Source organism: Psittacula echo, assembly GCF_963264785.1.
Source record: "Psittacula echo genome assembly, chromosome: 2".
Taxonomy (NCBI): Eukaryota; Metazoa; Chordata; class Aves; order Psittaciformes; family Psittacidae; genus Psittacula; species Psittacula echo.
The window spans coordinates 138,479,752-138,501,345 of record NC_137737.1 but is presented as its reverse complement, the minus strand read 5'-3'; the positions used below and the strand labels follow the sequence as shown (position 1 = coordinate 138,501,345).

At 39.5% G+C, this 21,594-nt stretch overlaps 1 protein-coding gene across 9 annotated transcripts in view; it reads right to left on the bottom strand.

The window, feature by feature from the left end:
- VPS13B (vacuolar protein sorting 13 homolog B) overlaps window positions 1-21,594 on the bottom strand; it is a 456,296-nt gene that overhangs the window by 307,645 nt on the left and 127,057 nt on the right. For all 9 annotated transcript variants that reach the window (XM_080611867.1, XM_080611862.1, XM_080611863.1 and 6 more), the window contains 2 exons: window positions 9,604-9,738; window positions 8,543-8,716 (listed from right to left, as the gene is read on the bottom strand). In XM_080611867.1, coding sequence (XP_080467993.1) covers window positions 8,543-8,716; window positions 9,604-9,738 — 309 coding nt within the window. The remainder of the gene's footprint in view (window positions 1-8,542; window positions 8,717-9,603; window positions 9,739-21,594) is intronic.

Sequence of the window (21,594 nt, the reverse complement as noted above, 5' to 3'; positions counted from 1 at the left end):
TGGCCAGCTACAGGAATGTGTCTTAGCTTGGGGCTCATCACCGGGGTTGTCTAATGGAATTTTTTTAAAAATCAACATACTACTAAGATTCTAATCTGCTTTGTCTAATCTTGGCTGTGAACTGCTGCTTTCTACACAATACTAACTAGTCAATCACTTGATAATGGCACAACTTTATTTTCTGATCACCAATAGCTATTTTTAACATCATTGAAAGGAATTTCTGTGGGAACTTCAGGACAGTAATATTTGGGCGGAAGGGGACAATGTGCTTGAATATTCACGCTCTGTATTTAAGACTGCTTCCTAAACTACATAACTGAGACTGTTGGTACATTTGTATGTATTGTGTGTTTCTCCCTCCTCTGTGGAAGTGTTTTAAAGCCAGGCTGGATGGGGCTTTGAGCAACCTGACCTAGTGGAAAGTGTCCCTGCCCATGGTGGGGGGTTGGAACTAGATGATCTTTAAGGTCCCTTCTAACCCAAACCATTCTATAATTCTATGATTATATCCAGAACACTGAAATCTCGGGAGGAACCTGTAGTTTCTTTTTAACCTACTATAGAGCAGAAGCACTAAAATTACTGAGAAAGCAACCTGTAGATTTACAAACAAATATAAATTTAGATCATTTCTGCATTAAAAATAATTGAGATAACTTATTTAATGCTGGTTTTCATCAAATATATTTCTGTTCAGATATTATTTATCACTTGTTACTAAAATTTGAAAAACAAAAACTGACCTGGTCAAACTGCATTTAGATTTTACCAGCAGAAGTCTACTCATTTTCAGTGATATCTATTTAGCATTTCATTACAAAAAAAAAATAGCCATGTTATATGAATCATTCAGATCATCAAAGCAGTAGTGAGAGCAGTATTATTCAATAATAAAAGCTGGAAACAGTTTAAACACCATTTGAAAGTAAACAGTTACAGTCCCTTATGCCCATGTCTGGGAAGTGTCCAAATGAAAGTTAAAGATCTCATGGCATTTTTTCTAAATGAGTAGGAGTTATCCCAATATGTTGGCTAACATGTATTTTCTCAATTAAAAACAGATTTCAATGTCCAAAGCTATGTGTCATCAATTGCTAAGAGCCTATGCCTGTGACATTTCCAAAACTCTCTATACCATCAGTAAGTATCTCGTCACCTTGCACAGCTATTCTAGATGCACAAGTGGAAAAGGTGAATGTATTCTCATGAGCACATGAAGCACGGCAACATTACCCTATACTGTTATGGAAATAGAAGTTATCATTTGAGCCCACCTTTTCTTTTTTTTTTTATGCTTCATGCCAGAAGTGTTAAATATGATTTTGGTGGCCATATGAAACACTCTGATGCTGCCAGATTGTAAAGTGAACAAAAATCCTATGGAACACATATGCATACATACAAAATAAAGGCAGCAGAAATAATCCCCTATCTGCCATTCCCTAACTTGCACACATTAAATGAGTTAAAAAAAGGCTTTTTTTTCTTTTTAGTTTCTTCTACAGAATTTTCTAGGTTATGTGCTGTTTAAAGAGAAGGTGCAGTTTCCTTTATGTCCGTTAAAGCCCGTAGACCTGATGTTACCCACCACTCAAGACCTCAAATCTTCAGCTGACAATACTGAAGCACAAACTCTTATCCCAAGGACCTCAGGATCAACTACATTACCTATAGGCAGAATGCTGTTATCCTTGAGGCTTGAAGGAAAAACAGAAATATTTTCAGGGAACTTAACTATATAGGCTGACTTCCTAACAACTGATAGGACAGAGAGCAGCCTATTGCTTTTTTCAATACAAATTTTTCAACTACCATTTTACAAAACTCAGAATCCTATTTAGTCACAATTTCAGAACTTTAGGGTACACGTATTGCTGACGGATTTATAACATATTACAAGAAATTGAATGCAACATCAGCAGAGAAATTAAAACACCTCTTCCCCCAAGAGCATTTGCAATTACATGATGGAAAGTTGAACCTGCCTTATTTCTGCACTGTGCAATTACCTTTCTATAACCAGAACTTAACACCAGTTGCCAGAGCTATGCAACCCACCAGTAATGTTAATAATGGAAATAATGGAAATATTAGTGTAGTGTAGTATAGTATGTCCCTCCCTGATGCTACTCCCACGGACATGAAATTTATAATGCAAGCCAGTAGAGCAACAGACTGCATCTGAGGACAATTTCACTTCCCTCTTAGAAAAAGTACTAAGTGCTGGATCTTTGTAAGGCAGTACACACAAAGGTCATTCAGGTCTGGAGAAATTTTTGATACTTATCTTGGCTGTAGTGCGTGACATACTGAGTTGTGAGGGTAATGGGGAGGATGGAGCACACACAAGCTGGTGAATGTGGAAAATTAAATGCATTTAAAAAGAGGCTCTTCCTTTCTCAGATTGGTATTAACTTGCATTTACCAACTTGCTCTTTCCCACACTAATCTCCCTTCCTGAACTGCTCAGTAGCATCACTATCTGCTGCCCCAAATTCAATTTCTGATAAAATTAAAAGATGTCAGACATTTTTTTTACTACAACTAATTTCAAAACCATACTAGAGAGAAAGGGAGAGAAAAATTGCATTACCACAAAATACTTCCACCCACAATTTATATAACTCTGAAAGCTTCTAAATATAGCCTCACAGTTCAGGCAACTGAACTACTATTTTTAATCCAATTTGAAAACTAGAGGGCATTACTAGTTGCCCAAGGAAGTTGTGAATGCTCCACCCCTGGCGGTGTTCAGCGACAGGTTGGACAGAGCCTTGGGTAGCATTGTTTAATGTGAGGTGTCCTTGCTCATGGCAGGGGGGCTGGAACTTGATGATCTTAAGGTCCTTTCCAACCCTAACTATTCTATGATTTTATGATTCTACTAGAAAAATTCTCCTAAAAGTGTATACTTATCTCAATTTAAATTCACTCAGACTAACATCAGACTACATGAATACTGTGTTTTCAGTAACTTTAGCATTCATATTTTTCCAAGGAAAAACATGAGAATAAGCCAGATTTTAAAAGCAATTAAGAAGATATAAATGTTGTGCACTGCAAGAGCACAGTTCTCAAAAGACCAGAGTCCTGGCAACTATCATAATCCTTTTGAAATTGTGCGTATTAAGATTAAAGATCACTTTGTTCCTCTATTCCCACAACTAGTTGGTATGGTAAAAAGATCAGTCCCCTAGTTTTATATGTAACATCTTTAACATTTGCTCTCCTTTCTGTGCATGTGATTAAATGTAACATTTTGAAATCCCAAAGTTCTGAGAAAAACATAAATCCTTGTCCACAGCTGCTGTTTGACTCTGGAAACACATGCATTTTCTTTTCAAGCATCTACCATCAAAAATCCCAAAGGACTTGAACTGGAGAACACCTGCATCTCTTCATTTAGTTCCAATAACAGAGTCTAAACTTCAAAATTACAAAAATAGATGCTATGTTCAGCTGCAGCTACATTCTGCCCCTAATTCCCGTGAACAAAAATGCTAAGAGCATGAAATCATTCAGGCAAGCTCTGTCATCGAGAGGATAAGATTTTTTGCACCAGAAGCCCAGTGGGAACTTGATAGAAAACTGGCAACAATTACAGATAAAGTACATTGTGAAATCCTCAGGGACAGAAAAGGAAATGTAATAAGATAGATGGGTATAATTTTTACACATTTATGCCCAAACCACAAATGTGACTTGTCTTTAATTACTCCAATATATTAAGCATTTTTACTCATTCATTGTGTCAAATCTTTCCAAAATACTCCATATTGGCTTATGAATTCTCTTTTACAAGTGTTATTTTTTTATTTACTAGCACAAACATTCACTTAAATTGGAACGGAGAACTTGAAAAATACCATTGTTCCAGTTTTAAAATCCAGATTTTGCAGTATCCCCAGTCTAGGCAGTCAAAATTCAGTAAAAAAAAATGCCAATGATAGGCTTTTTTAACTGCAAGAAAGGGGGAGTGTGGGCACATACAAGTGTGTATGCATAAAAACGAACATATGTAAAATTGCTCAACTCCTTTCAAGTAAGTTCTAACAGATAAAAATCTGCTGGTTTATTATACAAAAAAATTCATGTTCCTGCTGGTACATTTATGGTACTTTCTTCATGTTTGAAGATATGATTTCTTCAGTCTTAAAAGTATTTTCACTTCACTAATTATTTTTTCCTTTTGGGGACAGGAAGAGAAAGGAGTGATTTTATCTAAATTTACAAAATATTGATAGTGGAAAAAAGATCCCAAAATCTTTGTACGTTTAAGAAACCTATCACTTAAATGAGAAACACCAACTTTTACACGGTTGCATATTTGCTCTTCAGCCTTCATGCAGCTTTCATAAACTAGAGAGGCCTTCCCACTCTTACTCTGCTCCACTGGGTGCATCAATTTACCACACATAAGCATGATATTAATACAGGTACTTCTGGTTACTCCCTTATTCCACTGCTGCATTACTGAATTCAAGATCAGCTCAAAGAAAACTTTATTAGCAGTATTTTTTATTTTAGTTCCTCTTGATTTAGATGTAACAAAGCTCTCCATACAGCGACTGTGCACACACTCCCAATTATTCAATATGGCAAAGCCAACAGAGCTTAATCAACTCACCACATCTATCCAACAGCTGTTCATAATTAAATACTAACACCAGCGTTCATTTTGCAATCTCCCTGGTTCTCTCAAAGGCCAGGTGAAACAAACAAGGTCTGCAGCTTGCTCCAAGGGTTAATAAAGCCAGCGTTATTTCAGAGAAGCAGTAAGACGACCTTCCAAAGCCCTGCGGTAATGGAATAATCTCCTCTCTTGTACTTATTTTATATGCTGTAGTTGAGATAAAGACTGGGAAGCATATCCACTGATTTTTACAGCTATGCACAGTGACTTCTGGGACAGTTTTTCATACAAAAAAAAGTATCCAAAACTAAGCACCAGTATTTAAGGACTGAACAAAATCATATTTATATTCCTCATGGCTAAATACTTCCTCTAACATAGGTGGTTCAGTTTTTCACTGTGCTAATGACACTTTGTGCACCAAACAGTAAAACACTCTTGCTAAGTAATCATGAGTACATGCATTTCTAATATATAATACTTACTCTGCCTGTATATGCTGTACATCACACACTTTAATGCTGCCCTTTTTCAAATTACATTTTATAGTTTTTTACTTAACTTGTCATACTCAATGCAGCACGGCACTACTAGAATTGTGATTTTTTTTTCTCTTCCTCTCAGTAGCAAGAAGTGAAAGAGAAGAAATAAAATACTATTATAAAGTGTTTATCACTCTAACTATAAATATACCCTTAATCTTTGCAGGCAAGCAGTAAAAGGAAGTAGCACAACCACCCTGATCACCCTGGATAGTACAATTCAAGTGGCACAAGACAGTAGACAGTTGCTGACTCGACAGGGAGAGGATAGGAAAGGTCCCCTACCTGTTCTCCAGGTAAATACATTCTGATCTATTCAAGAACCTCATGCCATTTGCACAACCTTCTCCTTGGCATTTTATATCCAAACAATAGCTTTGATTCTAGACCAAGTTGTTTTCCCTTCAACTTCACAGATGCATAATGAAATGGTTACTCTTCCTGCACTAATTTTTATACAAGCAAAATATTATTAAAAATCACTTACACAGCCATCGTGTTGTATTCCAAGATTCTTCCAGAGTACCCAGAATATTCTCCTGAAATTGCTTCTCTTGGTTTTACACAAAACAAAATATTGTATCATTCAGTTCTTAAGGGAGGTGGCTAACCTGCAGCTCTTTAGCATTGTACAGCTCCAATGCACTTCCTGCTCCGCTGCAGGGATGTGACCATCAGCTCCACTTACACTGAGCTTGCAGTTTTCTGAATCTCGTATATGGGGAGAAGTAAACTGAGTTTATCCGAGTGCTGTTTGACAACATACCAAATCCCATCCAGCCGGAACTGCTGTTCCCCTTGGCTCTTTTGAGAAACAGTATGTGCATTTGGAAAGTACCAGCTATACAGGTATTTGTATATGTACTTTGTAGAGTCAGCAGATTCGTCCAACCCTGGCCTTACTTCCAGCAATCTGGTAACACTGAACAATTGTAGATGATTTCTCTCATCTCTCCCGGATAGTTTTTTTTTATTATCTCTATAAGCAGGTTGCACTAATCTCTTCACTCTTCTCTGCAGCCCAAATTCCTATTCCTGAACATCATATCTAACATCATTAAGATAAATTGTTCAAATAGCACAACTTCAGTACTGCACAATCATCTCCAGTAGTACAGCTTTAAACAGCGCTTTTATTCCCCTGAGCCATAAGTTGAATTTGCTGTGAAATTATCCAGTACAGCTTTCTTAATTCCCAGAAATGACTGCAACTGACAGCAAAAGCATTTTTATGTTCTCAAATCACTTCATGTTTTCTCTCCATGTAATTTTCACAGTCATAATGAAAGGGATAGCCATATCTCCTGTATTAAATTGCCTTCATTACTTCAGCAAGTATTTGAAAGCAAAGGCTTTAATTAACTCCCTCATCTTTTGTATTGAAGCTGAGATAATTTAAACATCAATGTTTCCTAGTTTTAATTTATATTTTAAAAAGCCCACCAAATCATCTGCAGTACACTATTCTTCATGTTTACTGGGGCCAAAGCTTTAGCACGGTAGTCAGATTTTCCCTTTCACTTGTCATCAGTCACAGGTGCCACCTTACAGATACAGAGAAGCAGAGCTAAAGCCTGAGCATGCAGGCTAGCAACTACCACTGAGTGCACAGAATCAGTACAACTTTTCTGAGGCACTTTGGTGGGGGGGAGAGAGGGAGTGACGTTTCCAGTAAATTTCAGTTCTAAAACCTTAGCATTTTAAAATGTAGCTTCATCCATCTACAAAAGACACTTGTCCATTACAAACCAATTTTCTGCCTCTCAAAGTCCCTGCATATGAGTCTGGCCGGCACTTCATTTGTCAGGGCCTTAATTCTCTTAGGCATCTCCTGTCACAAACTATCAAGTACTCTTTACTATCTAATTGGGCTATCCATAATACTGATACATTTTAATGTATGTCATCACTGTGACCTGTAAAAAAAAGCAGTAATTCTGTAGTATAGGTATGCACAGCTCCTTTAAAAATGTAACTAATATTCTAAGATAAAAATCAGAAAATTAAACTGAAAAGATCCTTAAAAAGGGCAGAAAATACAACAATCAATAATAAACATTATTATTATGAGTATTTAAAAGCTACTTAAGACAACAGGTGCAACAAAGATTTTCTTTAACAAAGAAAAAAACACATCTGAATAACTCAGAGACTGTTGAATCATGAACTGCCTTTGGGTAATGTTTTAAGGGCAGGAATTTAAGATAATTGTTATAATAACAGTGCTGTAAACATTTCCAACATGATGCTCTCCAAGAAACATACAAGTAGAGTTACTGAAAAAATAATCTAACAACTGCTGGAGTGCATAGTGCTTACAAATATTTACTTTGCATAGGAATCAAGTGTTGCTTACATAGGCACGGAAAAATTACAAAGATGGTAATAAATTCACTGTTATTTTTCAGACTAATGGCATTCAACCACCCTTACACATGAAAAAGAATTAAGAGGCAAAAAGCACTTTTGAAGTTTACTTTCGTGTTTCATAATATCGGGATCAGCTAATTCTTTTGCTTTCCTCAAACTAGATCATTCTGGGGTTTGTTTTTCTTCCCCTATTTGATTCTACTCTTATCACAGCAAGAGGGTAAACTTTTAAGAACATGAAAGCATTGTTTTTCAAATGCACCATACCGACAGCAAAATCTAGATCCATGTGTATTTCACAAACCGTATTATAGCTATTTTCAACTAGACACATTTCAAAATTCTTAATGTTGCTTAAAACAGACCAATGTTTTGTTTAAAGCCCACAGAAACCATAAGAATGTTAGGTAAAAATATTTATGCCCACAAAGTCAACAACATCCTTAAATTAATCCAATCCACTCTCCAAAAATATGAGCTTGTTTCTCATTCAAATCCACCACAACACCAAGTTTGACGATGTCAAATGTGTGCTCTGTAGCATCACTTTAACACTTTAAATCACTTGTTATTATTAGCAATTTTTATATCAAATCTTCAATTTATTTATAAATTATGCTGCAAATTTATATGAACTATTTTGAATTCAGTATGTCAATTTCTATGTAAGAAGCTCCACCTAATAGACATAGGGAAGAAAGAATAAAACTTGTCTTCTCAGCATGGATCCTGCCCCAAAAAGTTTACAAGAGGTTTTGTATAAGTAATTTAAAAGGCAATCAAAGTCAACAAAACATTCCTTATTGAAGAAGACACATCAAAATACAGCTTTTAATGTTTTCTATCTCAAAGTGAGCTACAGTTATAACGTGTCCAGTGTGTGTAAAAGACACTCTGGCATTTGGCACATTTTATATCAAGCCCCTCTTTTGAAAATTACATTGGATAGGAAAAATGTAACGTGATACCAGCTTAACAAGAGTTTTGCACTTACCAGAATTATGGCAGTAGTCCATATACTGTGGAATTTGGATTGTAAAGGCTACCAAATCAGGAGCCAAGAGAGATTCTGGCTTCCTACTTTCATTGAGCCATTTACTGCTGTGCAAGTCTCTGGTGTCAGAAGGGCCTTGAATTAAAGGAATCAGCTTATCTTTTCCACCATCACCTAAAATAAAGATTAGACTCCTTACAGCTATTAATGTAACACGATAAATTTTCAACACAGAAACATTCACTAGTCCAAAGAGAATAGCTATTAACATTGTAAATGCAGAATTAAAATAGGAAACAGAAAGAGCAATCTCATATAAACTATTAAACAACTTCCTGAATGTTATCTTGTAAATGTCTTCACATCCAGGAGGATTTCAAACAATCAATTCTCCTTAAAATAGTAATTTCCATCCCAACTTTATAAAATAGTATCTTTAAAAATCACCATGGACTCAATTTAGACTTCAAGACACTATTCTTTAAATGTTCTTGACATTAGCTGTCTTTGTATATATAAAGAGATCACAGACATTGACCAGAAAAGTTCCTGCATACTCCTCAAGAAAAATTCTGTTAAAGAAATTTCAAAACTATTTATCACAGAGCCCTCAAAAACTTCATAATCAAAATACACGCTTGTAGCACTAATGGAAAATGAGACCTTAGGCAATAAACAGAATATATCAAAATTATGCTACATATAAAGCAAAATACAACTATTCTGTGCAATACAAAAATGCAGTTATTCCAGTTTCTTTAATTCTTTTAAATTAATATTACTCTCAACAGGGAAATTAAAAAAAAAAAAAAAAAAACAAAAACAACCAACACCAAAACACCTTTAATCTTTTATTCAGTGTAAAATTGACGATACTGGGGCCAGACTAGATCATCCTGGCACAATTAACAATAAAAAAAACTCAAAACCAGAATACAAAAACCCCTCTCTGATTCATAGGAACAATGAATAAATTCTTGTTTCAGTAACTCTCCTTGTAAAAAGCAAGGCCAATTCTCCTATACAGGCAATAAAGTTTTACATGGTCCAGCTGCACATACCTGGGGCTTTGGCACAAATTTTTATTGATCCCACGGTCCCAGAGGCGCATTTGACCAATGATGTGCCGCAGTACTTCAATTCAACATTCTGGATTGAGCCCTCAAGAGTTGGCAGGGGATTCTTAGATTTCACACCTAATAAAAGAAAACTGCAAATGTACTAGCCTGTTGAATTTAAATATTTTTATATTCCTTCACCAAGGCATTTAAACTTAATTATACTTTAATTATCTACTTTAGATGTTCTTACAGCATTTTTGTTGTGATTCACAGTTTTTAAATGGAAGTGAGAGAATGCTGTATATGGGCATTTTAATACAAACAGTTATGCATAAAATATACACAGGTACTGTGAGGAAAACACAAGGCCACTTAGAAATGGGAATAAAAATATGTATATATATATACATACACTTTTGTTTTCACTTTGTAAGCACCACCTCTGCTATTCTCTTTCATGTTTTTATTGTGACCCTTTCATTTCAGGATCTTAAAATGACTTAAGTGTTTTCAGCTTACATTTAGACAACATTTTACTCAGTAGCAACATAAAGCATTAAATCTGTGCAGCTGAATGGCACAGAAGGCCAATGGCACACTTGCCATTTTTCAACGGAAACTGGAGTTCAAACCTTGCCTTAGGTCACAAGTGGAAACAAGTTTTGGTGGTCTTTCCTCAGCAGCCCCCATTTGTGCACACCACAAAACTACTGCATAGGTTGGAAGAAATCAGTGCTATTGGCAGTCACTTCTGAAGAGCTGCCTAGAACCGTGGAAGCAGCAGCAGGGGATCTTACAAGTCAGGACTGAGATATGCTGGCAGAGCTCAAGGGCAGCCCCTAAAATAGCCTCAGATCATGGGTGGAGGAAGCCAGCCCTCCTATTCTGTACAGCACTGCCCATCAGAAAAAAAGACACGCATTTACTTGCAAATTACAAATAGTTTCAACACCTGTAAGAAGTACGAAAGGAAAAACTAACAGAAGTTACTATTTTTTATGGGTTCTTTTCCCCTCATGCAGAAGTGACTTGGAATTTGTCCATTAAAATTGGCAAGCAGCTTGTTAATTATGCAAACGTTAGTATAATTATGGAACCGTTTCCTTGCATACGTAACACAGAATGTGTTCCAAAAGCCATAATTATGCAAGGAAAATATCATGCAATATCAGGTAAAAAAAAAAAAAAATAAAAGCATTTTGATATGTATTTCAAGATAGTTACACACATTAAAAGGAACATAATATACTGTCTACAGAGTGAACTCACTAGGTTTCTGCACAATTTCTCAAAGACTTAATGCAAAGAACAACCTTTAACTGGTAAGGAAAAATTCCTAAAATGTGACAGAAAACACCAGATTTAGGACTAAGCCTGGTAACTGTGCCTAGTTCACTGTGCCTATTCCAGTTCGTAAACACTGAAATGTATTTGGTAGTCCATATAAAATCATTTGGTAAGTAGACTTCTTGATGTACTTCTTAAACATATTTATTTAAGTTTTGCTCTGGGAAGACATTAAAATAATTTCTGAATTAAAAGTACTTTCTAAGGTAGGGAGAGAGAGAAGCATAATACAAAGAGACACCTAAGCATACGTTCTTATCAAAATTTAATCTGTGTTCGAGCTATACCCAGCCTTTTCCTAATGTGTGATGCACGAAGGCTTCAGGCTCCAAGAATGCTCACTGCAATCCATTTGTGTGCTTGTCACTACAACATCCCATCAGTTTTTAGTCTGAAAGATCAGCTACCAGTTTTAGTCTCCTGAATACGCTATCATTCCCAGTCCTGCCTGGAGTAAGCCTCTTTTAAAGCCGAAAATCCCCTTTGATTCGAGGCGTAGTATCAGACACAACACATGAATTTTTAAAAGCAGATACAGTATTTGTAGGCATTTCCCAGTCTTGGCTCTGGCTCTTCAGACTTCCTATAAACTTGTGCAAATAAAGGCCATTGTGTTGAGGAAAATACATATCTATCTATCTATCTATATATATATGTATATATCTATATATACACACACATATATAGAAAGAGAGTAAAAAAAAAAAAGTTTTGCCCTTGTCCTGGGTTCAGCAGCAGTCAGTTTTTCTCCTTCTTAGTAGCTGGTGCAGTGCTGTGGTTTTGACTTTCGGCCTGGGAATAATACTGATAAAGCCGATGTTTTCAGTTGCTGGTCAGAATGTTTACCCTGACCAAGGACTTTCTGAGTCTCATGCTCTGCCAGGGAGGAGGAGAAGCCAGGAGGAAGCAGGGACAGGACACCTGATCCAAACTAGCCAAAGAGGTATTCCATACCACAGCACGTCATGCCCAGGGATGTAACTGAGAGTTACTCGGAAGGGCACCTCCTCTTTTCTGTCGGGCTCTTTTCTGGCGGGCGGTATCGTATTCTCTTCCCTTGTTATTTCTCTTATCATTATTATTATTGGTGGTAGCAGTAGTGATTTGTGTTATACCTTAGTTACTGGACTGTTTTTATCTCAACCCGTGGGAGTTAAATTCTTTCGATTCTCCTCCCCATCCCTCTGGGGTGAGGGGGGAAGTAGACTGCGTGGTTCTAATTTACAGCCTGGGCTTAAACCACGACAGTTCATTTTGGTGCCCAATGTGGGGCACGAAGGGTTGGGATAACGACAGAACTGACCGGAGTGTGTCTAATCGTATTTGTGATAAGCATTCAGTGTTTTGGATTAATAGTCACTCGTCACAATGCTGATTTATTGGCTCTCAAAGTTGTTGTTTTTGATCTCACAGTTTCAATATGCTGTAGCTTACTTAGAGCCGGTATTTGCTGTGTTAGTGTTTTTTAAGTGTGGAGCTTGGGCTAAGGTTATTGTCTCATTGTATTTTATGGTAATGACTTGTAATACAATAGAAAAATTGATCATGAAACTGATCTGGCTTATGTTCCCAATGTGGTCACCACCTTTATACTTTGGGAAGTATATAATATAAGTGCTTAGCAATTACACATCTTTTTTCTCCTTCCTGGGTGGTCAACCTATGAAGGAGACATTCTTTTACCCTCCCAGTGCACCTCCCAGACCACTTACAGCATCGTTTGAGAGTTTTGAAGTTTTTGAATGGCCTTTTAATATTGTTGAGACCTGTTTGCTGATTGTGATGGGGATCACCATGTTGGCATGCATACAGAGTGTGTTTTGTCCACAACCATTACGTCTGATCTCAAGAGTTAAGCAGAGTCAGGTTTGGGTCTTGTCTGGGGTTAGACGACAATATAGGGAGACTGATAGATTTTCCCCGAGGCTGAACAGCCATGAGTGGCAGGGTGTGCGGGATAGTATGGGCAAGTATCTAGGTCAGTGGGCCCCTCCAGTGTTTTGGAATTTCACCACCGAACAAGTGCAAAATCCAGAAGAATTAGTAAAACACTTGGAACCGACTGCCCCAAGGGTGGAAACACAGCCCTACCATCTGCCATGGACTGATCCAGAATGCACTGGAACAGGGGCAAGCTCCAGAACACCTGCAGTACATTGATGACATTATTGTGTGGGGTGATACAGCGGAAGAAGTCTTTGAGAAAGGGAGGAAAATAATCCAAATCCTGCTGAAAGCTGGTTTTGCCATAAAACGGAGTAAGGTCAAGGGACCTGCACAGGAGATTCAATTTTGGGGAATAAAATGGCAAGATGGACGTTGCCAGATCCCCACAGATGTGATCAACAAAATAACAGCAATGTCTCCACCAACTAATAAGAAAGAAACACAAGCTTTCTTGGGTGCTGTGGGGTTCTGGAGAATGCACATCCCAAATTACAGTTCGATTGTAAGCCCTCTCTATCATGTGACCCGGAAGAAGAACGATTTTAAATGGGGCCCTGAGCAACAACAAGCCTTTGAGCAAATTAAACGTGAGATAGTTCATGCAGTAGCCCTTGGACCAGTCCGAACTGGGCCAGATGTAAAAAATGTACTGTACACCGCAGCTGGGGAGAATGGTCCTACCTGGAGCCTCTGGCAGAAAGCTCCAGGGAAGACTCGAGGTCGACCCCTCGGCTTTTGGAGTCGGGGATACAAAGGATCTGAGGCCAGCTATACCCCAACGGAGAAAGAGATACTGGCAGCCTATGAAGGGGTTCGAGCTGCTTCGGAGGTGATTGGCACTGAAGCACAGCTCCTCCTGGCACCCCGGTTGCCCGTGCTGGGCTGGATGTTCAAAGGCAGGGTCTCCTGTACACATCATGCAACCGATGCGACATGGAGTAAATGGGCTGCACTAATTACACAACGAGCTCGAACAGGAAATCCCAGTCGTCCAGGCATTCTAGAAGTCATCATGGACTGGCCAGAGGGCAAAGATTTTGGAATGTCACCAGAGGAGGAGGTGGTGCGTGCTGAAGAGGCCCCACCATATAATAAACTGTCAGAAAGTGAAAAGCAGTATGCCTTGTTTACTGATGGGTCCTGCCGTATCGTGGGAAAGCACCGGAGATGGAAAGCAGCCGTATGGAGTCCTCAACGACAAGCTGCAGAAACTGCTGAAGGAGAGGGTGAATTGAGTCAGTTTGACGAGGTGAAAGCCATCCAGCTGGCCCTGGACATTGCTGAACGAGAAAAGTGGCCAGTACTTTATCTCTATACTGACTCATGGATGGTGGCAAATGCCCTGTGGGGGTGGTTGCAGCAATGGAAGCAGAGCAACTGGCAACGCAGAGGTAAACCCATCTGGGCTGCTGCACTGTGGCAAGATATCGCTGCCCGGGTGCAGAACCTGGTGGTGAAGGTACGCCATGTAGACGCCCATGTACCCAAGAGTCGGGCCACTGAGGAACACCAGAACAACCAACAAGTGGATAAAGCTGCTAAGATTGAAGTGGCTCAGATGGACTTAGATTGGCAACATAAAGGTGAATTATTTTTGGCCCGGTGGGCCCATGACACTTCAGGTCATCAGGGCAGAGATGCAACATACAGATGGGCCCGTGATCGAGGGGTGGACTTAACAATGGACACTATTGCCCAGGTTATTCATGAGCATGAAACATGTGCTGCAATTAAACAAGCCAAACGGTTAAAGCCTCTTTGCTATGGAGGACGATGGCTGAAGTATAAATATGGGGAGGCCTGGCAGATTGATTATATCACACTCCCACCAACCCGCCAAGGCAAGCGCCATGTGCTTACCATGGTGGAAGCAACCACCGGATGGCTGGAAACATGCGCTGTGCCCCACGCCACTGCCCGGAACACTATCCTGGGCCTTGAGAACCAGATTTTGTGGTGACACGGCACCCCAGAAAGAACTGAATGAGACAATGGGACTCATTTCTGGAATAACCTTATAGACACTTGGGCCAAAGAGCATGGCATTGAGTGGGTATATCACATCCCCTACCATGCACCAGCCCCTGGGAAAATTGAACGGTACAATGGGCTGTGAAAAACTACACTGAGAGCAATGGGTGGGGGAACTTTCAAGCATTGGGATACACACTTACCAAAGGCCACCTGGTTGGTCAACACCAGAGGATCTGCCAACAGGCTGGCCCAGCCCAGTCAGAACTTTTACATATTGTAGAGGGGGACAAAGTTCCTGTGGTGCACATGAAGAATTTGCTGGGGAAGACAGTCTGGGTTATTCCTGCTTCAGGTAAAGGCAAACCCACTCGTGGGATTGCTTTTGCTCAGGGACCCGGATATACTTGGTGGGTAATGTGGGAAGATGGGGCAGTCCAATGCATACCTCAAGGGGATTTGATTTTAGGGGAAAACAGACAATGAACTCAATTGTATGCTGTTGCCTGCTATAGCCCATCAACTAGAAGTCTGCAGGGCACCAGCGACTGACCCTGACTTCCCTCCGACCATCATCCCAACAGAGAATGAACTTTGATAGAACCGGATGAGTTCTACAGTAAAGGAACGATCAGCATCAGCAGGCAACGATCCAACACTGCACACAGCCTCTCCTGCCCTGAAAGACTGTTATAAGAGATGGAGCCCAACATCATGGACCGAATGGACTCAGTAGCTTCATAGGAATTGGTCCGTGCACTAAGATAACAGTGCACTGAGATGAGAGTGAGGGTACATGGAAAATGTGGGATCTGAGCATGACGTGAATGGTATGGAATAAGGGGTGGATACTGTCCTGGATTCAGCAGCAGCAGTCAGTTTTTCTCCTTCTTAGTAGCTGGTGCAGTGCTGTGGTTTTGACTTTCGGCCTGGGAATAATACTGATAAAGCCGATGTTTTCAGTTGCTGGTCAGAATGTTTACCCTGACCAAGGACTTTCTGAGTCTCATGCTCTGCCAGGGAGGAGGAGAAGCCAGGAGGAAGCAGGGACAGGACACCTGACCCAAACTAGCCAAAGAGGTATTCCATACCACAGCACGTCATGCCCAGGGATGTAACTGGGAGTTTCCCGGAAGGGCACCTCCTCTTCTCTGTCGAGCTCTTTTCCAGCGGGCAGTATCGTATTCTCTTCCCTTGTTATTTCTCTTATCATTATTATTATTGGTGGTAGCAGTAGTGATTTGTGTTATACCTTAGTTACTGGACTGTTTTTATCTCAACCCGTGGGAGTTAAATTCTTTCGATTCTCCTCCCCATCCCTCTGGGGTGAGGGGGGGAGTAGAAACTGCGTGGTTCTAATTTACGGCCTGGCCTTAAACCACGACAGCCCTGTCTTCTGCCTATTCCAAAACAAAGATTATAAAATACTACTAGTAGCAGCCAAGATTACAGTCAAAGCAAAACAAATCTGAGTTCATAATTTGACCCCCTTCTTTCTAGTCTTCTCAAAACTGGTAGCTTCTTGCTGTTTCCATCTTTCAGCAGCTCTTTTATCCCTCAAAATACAAGGTGTGATGTCCAATACATTTCTCTCACTTCACCATGGAAGATTAAGTACTTTTAAGACTAAATATTTTCATCATGCAGTCCACTTTTACATGCATTGCCCTGGCCAACCTCTTTGCATTTAAGACTAAAACTTCACATGCTAGTTACATGTGTAACTTGAACTTTGTTTTAGTATCATATTTGAAAACAAGTAACCAAGGTTCACATGACCATGCTTCCTATTTGTTTCTGTTCACTCCTATTCCCTCACCAAGTAACTGCTGGACTTGTTGAATTTCAGTAAGATATGCAAGGTTATCAAAGACATTTATTTCCTACAATTTTCATAAAATTGTGGGTATGTTTGTCCCTTTACCTGTCCAGTCAGGAAAGCATCACTCAAACTAGCCAGTGCACTGTGTTTCACTCAGCCAGCAGACGGGCAGCTAGGAAAGCTGAATGGCTTGGCCTTGCAGAAACCCACAAACCCTCAATACATAATCGTACAATTAACAACCATATTTTAGTGCATACAAAGAAGTAACTTACAGCAGTAATAAGCTATTTCTTTTGGGATTTAACACTTTCTCAGTTGTTTTCAATTTTTTGAAAATAGAACGGCATTAGGAGAACACAGCATAACAATGCCCCTCCTCTTCAAGCTTGCTTTGACATCAAACGGCAACATAATCCTACTCTTAGTTTTAACATCTGATAACCACAGCACCCCACAGTAATCAAGGAGAAGTTCCAAGAAAAAGCTGAGAGATACTCAGAAAACCAATGTATTAATGGTTATACAACCTACAACGAGGAGTAAGGAATTTAGGAGGCCTAACAAGACTTTCATCACAAAGACAAAAATCACCTAAACCTAAGGTGATTCTCCCTGCCAAGTTACAAGTCTCTTTTTGAAATCACAGGAAACTTGAAAACTTCTGGTGAACCATTTAAAATGAACAGGTTTAATACAGGGAAGCAGCACATTTTCTTCAGTCTCTGAAAATTTTTGAAATTATGAACCACTCCTCATAAACTTGTCAAATTGGAAAGCTACTCTATAGGTAAGAATCCTTGTTTCTTATGTATACCTCTTACTACCTATAGTTTCCATCCTTTTAGCTCTTCCTAAATAATCTCCTTTATTATCTCTTTCATGATGATAATATCACTGTAAAATCAAAGCCTCAACAGCTGTACAAATAGCTAAAGTGTTCCTTAAATATCTATTTCAGCAAACGAATGTTTAAGCAAGCGAAGACTGGGGCTCCCTTCCCTCCTCTCTATGTTCATCTTTTTAGAGGCAGTGTCTTCTCAAGGGGCTGATCGAGCAGGAAGATGTTAAAACTCCTAGATAAGAAATACTCCATGCCTCCAAACACCAACTCAAACTTAGTATGGAGATAAACACTCCACTTAGTTAAGATATTGAATATGAATTCAACGAGGAACCAGGGAAATCAAATCTATCATTGCAAACAGCAACATTACTCAAATTCAGTGACCTGGAAATGAAGCATGAGGAAGACTTATTTCCAAAGTGCGAGACAACAAAGCAAAATTTGTGCCACACTCACTCTTCTGGAATCATACTTTCAAAAGTCAGCACTGTCATTTACTTGACTTTGTTGCTCAGTGTAGTCAAAACTGGAGAACAGAGTGACCATGTTTGTTTTCAAGTACAGCTCAAATTCTTCAGTTAATTTAGTATTTTCATCAGGAGCATGGTAATGCGACTTTATGGAGACAGATACATATACCTGTCTCCACCAAATATAGCCTACGGCTGCTTCAGATAAAAATGACAAATTTATAGCTGTGGTTTTTGTATTGGCAACATCTTGCCCATTGGAGAACTATTTGCAGTAACAATCAGGCGTTTCTTTCCCAAGATGTAACCATATTTATACTTGGTGATCAAGCATTATCTGTGTTAGTTGAATCAGGCTATCACATGTAGAATACAACACATCTTCAAAGTCCTAAAAAGCTAGGTCTTCCATACTGCAGAAACCTAAAGTAGGTGGAAAGATTTTCTAACCTAAAAATCTACTATACCTTGACAATTTACACCTTGTGCACACTAACTCACTTTAACTCCAAGCCAATAGAGCCATTCTGATCTAGAAACACAGAGGTATCACACTGTTGAGGAAGGTTCTTTCACGCTTTATAGCAGGCATGCACATCCTTCCCCCAACTTTGATCATCATAGCTTTGTCTCTCTGTATGTATACAACCCACCCAACCATGCAGCCTGCCTGAAGTACCTGCATTCAGTGACATTCTGTGCGCAAGCAGGAGGGAATTAAATTCCTAAAGGCAGGTCACAGCAGTGACCTTTCTAGATCAGTCCAGGATTTATACTAACAAGCCTATTAATGCTGAGCAATCATTTAAGACCTGTTAATGAAGTTAACTAATTAGTGATTTTTACCAATGGCCTACACATCTTTCACCAGTTCATTCGTAATAAGGCAAATTTGCAATGATTAATGGAAACCAAGAGACAAAATCTAAACTGTTAACGGAAAAGACAGGAAATCAGCAAAACAGGTATATTACTGATTCTGAGGACAAGAGTCAGCACCATGTGATACCAAATCCTGAAATACAATAAATAATTCTTCAGAAAGATCATAAAAGAAAGAACAGCAAAATATGAAATAAGAAATTAATAAGGCATGACTAAAACTTCTAGAAGCAGCTCCACATGAATTCTCTCCATATTTAGGCTATGGCCTGAGAAGGAAAATTTTCAATATTTAAAGCATTAAGTAGCAATAAACTATGGTTTGGCAACACAATATAGTAAAAGACGGTCTCATACATGTCAAAATGATTTCAAACTCAGTAAAAAGATGAATCCATGAATAAACAAGGAGCTATTAACCAAATGAAATAACATCGGGGCCTATGTCCTACTGGAATCAAGAAAAAAATATCCAATTATTTTCACAGAAACATACATTTAAGTTTTATATATCTAACAAAAACTAGTGATCAAATTAAAGCATAAGAGAAACCTGATTTCTTTCATGAGAGATATCCATTTGTATTCAGTCCCTGCTTAAGCAGTGCCCTCAGTGAGAATTTCTAAAAGTCTGTACTGAACTTTGTTACAGAGATAGCACTTCTGAGGAACCTGAAGCTAAAACCAACCAAACTTCATTCCTTCCTCCCTGCAGTACGAACATAACAGAAGCCACAAAGACCAGATCTAACTGGCATCAGTCCTACTTTTCATGTTCAAAGTACCAGGGAACATGACCTTTTGCATTCTTTGTTGCAGTAAAACAGCAGCAGTATAGGAACTTCAACATCTCTTTCAATTCCTGTGCTTCCTCACATACAACACCTAAAGTTTCAACCCCACCCACTTCCAAGACTCAAGGGCAATAACAACAGGACTGGGGTAGGCTTGTCTTGCCTCTAATGTATGGTGAGCTAGACCGATTTTCTACTATCTTTTGCTTCTTGTGCCACAGTTCCACACCTAAAAGAAACCTATCCCAAAAAACAGCTCTTGCTTCCATTTTCTCTTCAAACACGATACTCAAAGAGAAAGTAAGTGAATAGAAGGGTGAAAACAGTTTTTAACAGACTGAAATATGCAACAATGACAAAATATTTATCAATGTATCTACCATTCTCTTCATCAGAACATAAGCTGCAATACCCAGATGCACACACATGCACAACACAAAAATGAATCTCTTCATGTATTTTCAGTATTTTTGCGGGCAGATTTCAGAGCCAAGCACACAGCCACTTATACAACGGTCTCCACCTTGGAGATCAGTATTAAAATCTCTGTAACTAACCACTTTAATCCTTAAACTGCCTGTAAAATAATTAAGGCTTCTCCATTTCCAAAACACTAAACCAGATATAGCACCATCATTTAGTAATGGAGAGTTACATATTGCAAAATATTTCCCAGCTTGCTAAAGAACAACAATATTTCACCTACGAGGAGTAGGCAAGTCCCTGATGTTACGCTCCCATTTTGAGACTCCACGCAACGGCCTTCATACAGGTCTCATCTATCAATCCGCAAACTTCTTGATTTTCCTAAAATATTGCTTCAAATGGAGAGGGGAGAGGAGGCGGAGGAGGAAAACAGGACACAGACACACCAAACAAACAAAAAACACACACAAAATAAACAGCCACAAAGAGACCAGAACAACTTTTCTGAAAATACATCAGAGCTGGATATGGTTCAAAACTCCCTTTACCCACCATACTAAAGCCAGCCAGCAAACACTGATGGACCTCCTACCACAACCTATCAAAAGGACAAGGACCATCCTTAACCATTCTCAGGGGAGGGTACAGAATCATAGAATCATAGAATAGTCAGGGTTGGAAAGGACCTTAAGATCATCTAGTTCCAACACCCCTGCCATGGGCAGGGACACCCCACACTAAACCATGCCACTCAAGGCCTCATCCAACCTGACCATGACCACCACCAAGGATGGAGCACTCACAACCTCCCTGGGCAACCCATTCCAGTGCCTTACCACCCTTTCAGTAAAGAACTTCTTCCTTATGGCAAATCTAAACTTCCCCGTTTAAGTTTGAACCCGTCACCCCTTGTCCTGTCACTACAGTCCCTAATGAATAGTCCATCCCTAGCATCCTTGTAGGTCCTCTTCAGATACTGGAAGGCTGCTATGAGGTCTCCACGCAGCCTTCTCTTCTCCAGGCTAAACAGCCCCAACTTTCTCAGCCTGTCTCCATACGGGAGGTGTTCCAGTCCCCTGATCATCCTCGTGGCCCTCCTCTGGACTTGTTCCAACAGTTCCATGTCCTTTTTATGTTGAGGACACCAGAACTGCACACAATACTCCAAGTGAGGTCTCACGAGAGCAGAGTAGAGGGGCAGGATCACCTCCTTCGACCTGCTGCTCATGCTCCTCTTGATGCAGCCCAGGATACGGTTGGCTTTCTGGGCTGCGAGCGCACACTGAAGCCGGCTCATGTTCATTTTCTCATCCACCAACACCCCCAAGTCCTTCTTTGCAGGGCTGCTCTTAATCTCTTCTCTGCCCAACCTGTAGCTGTGCCTGGGATTGCCCCGACCCAGGTGTAGGACCTTGCACTTGGCATGGTTAAACTTCATCAGGTTGGCATCAGCCCACCTCACAAGCGTGTCAAGGTCCCTCTGGA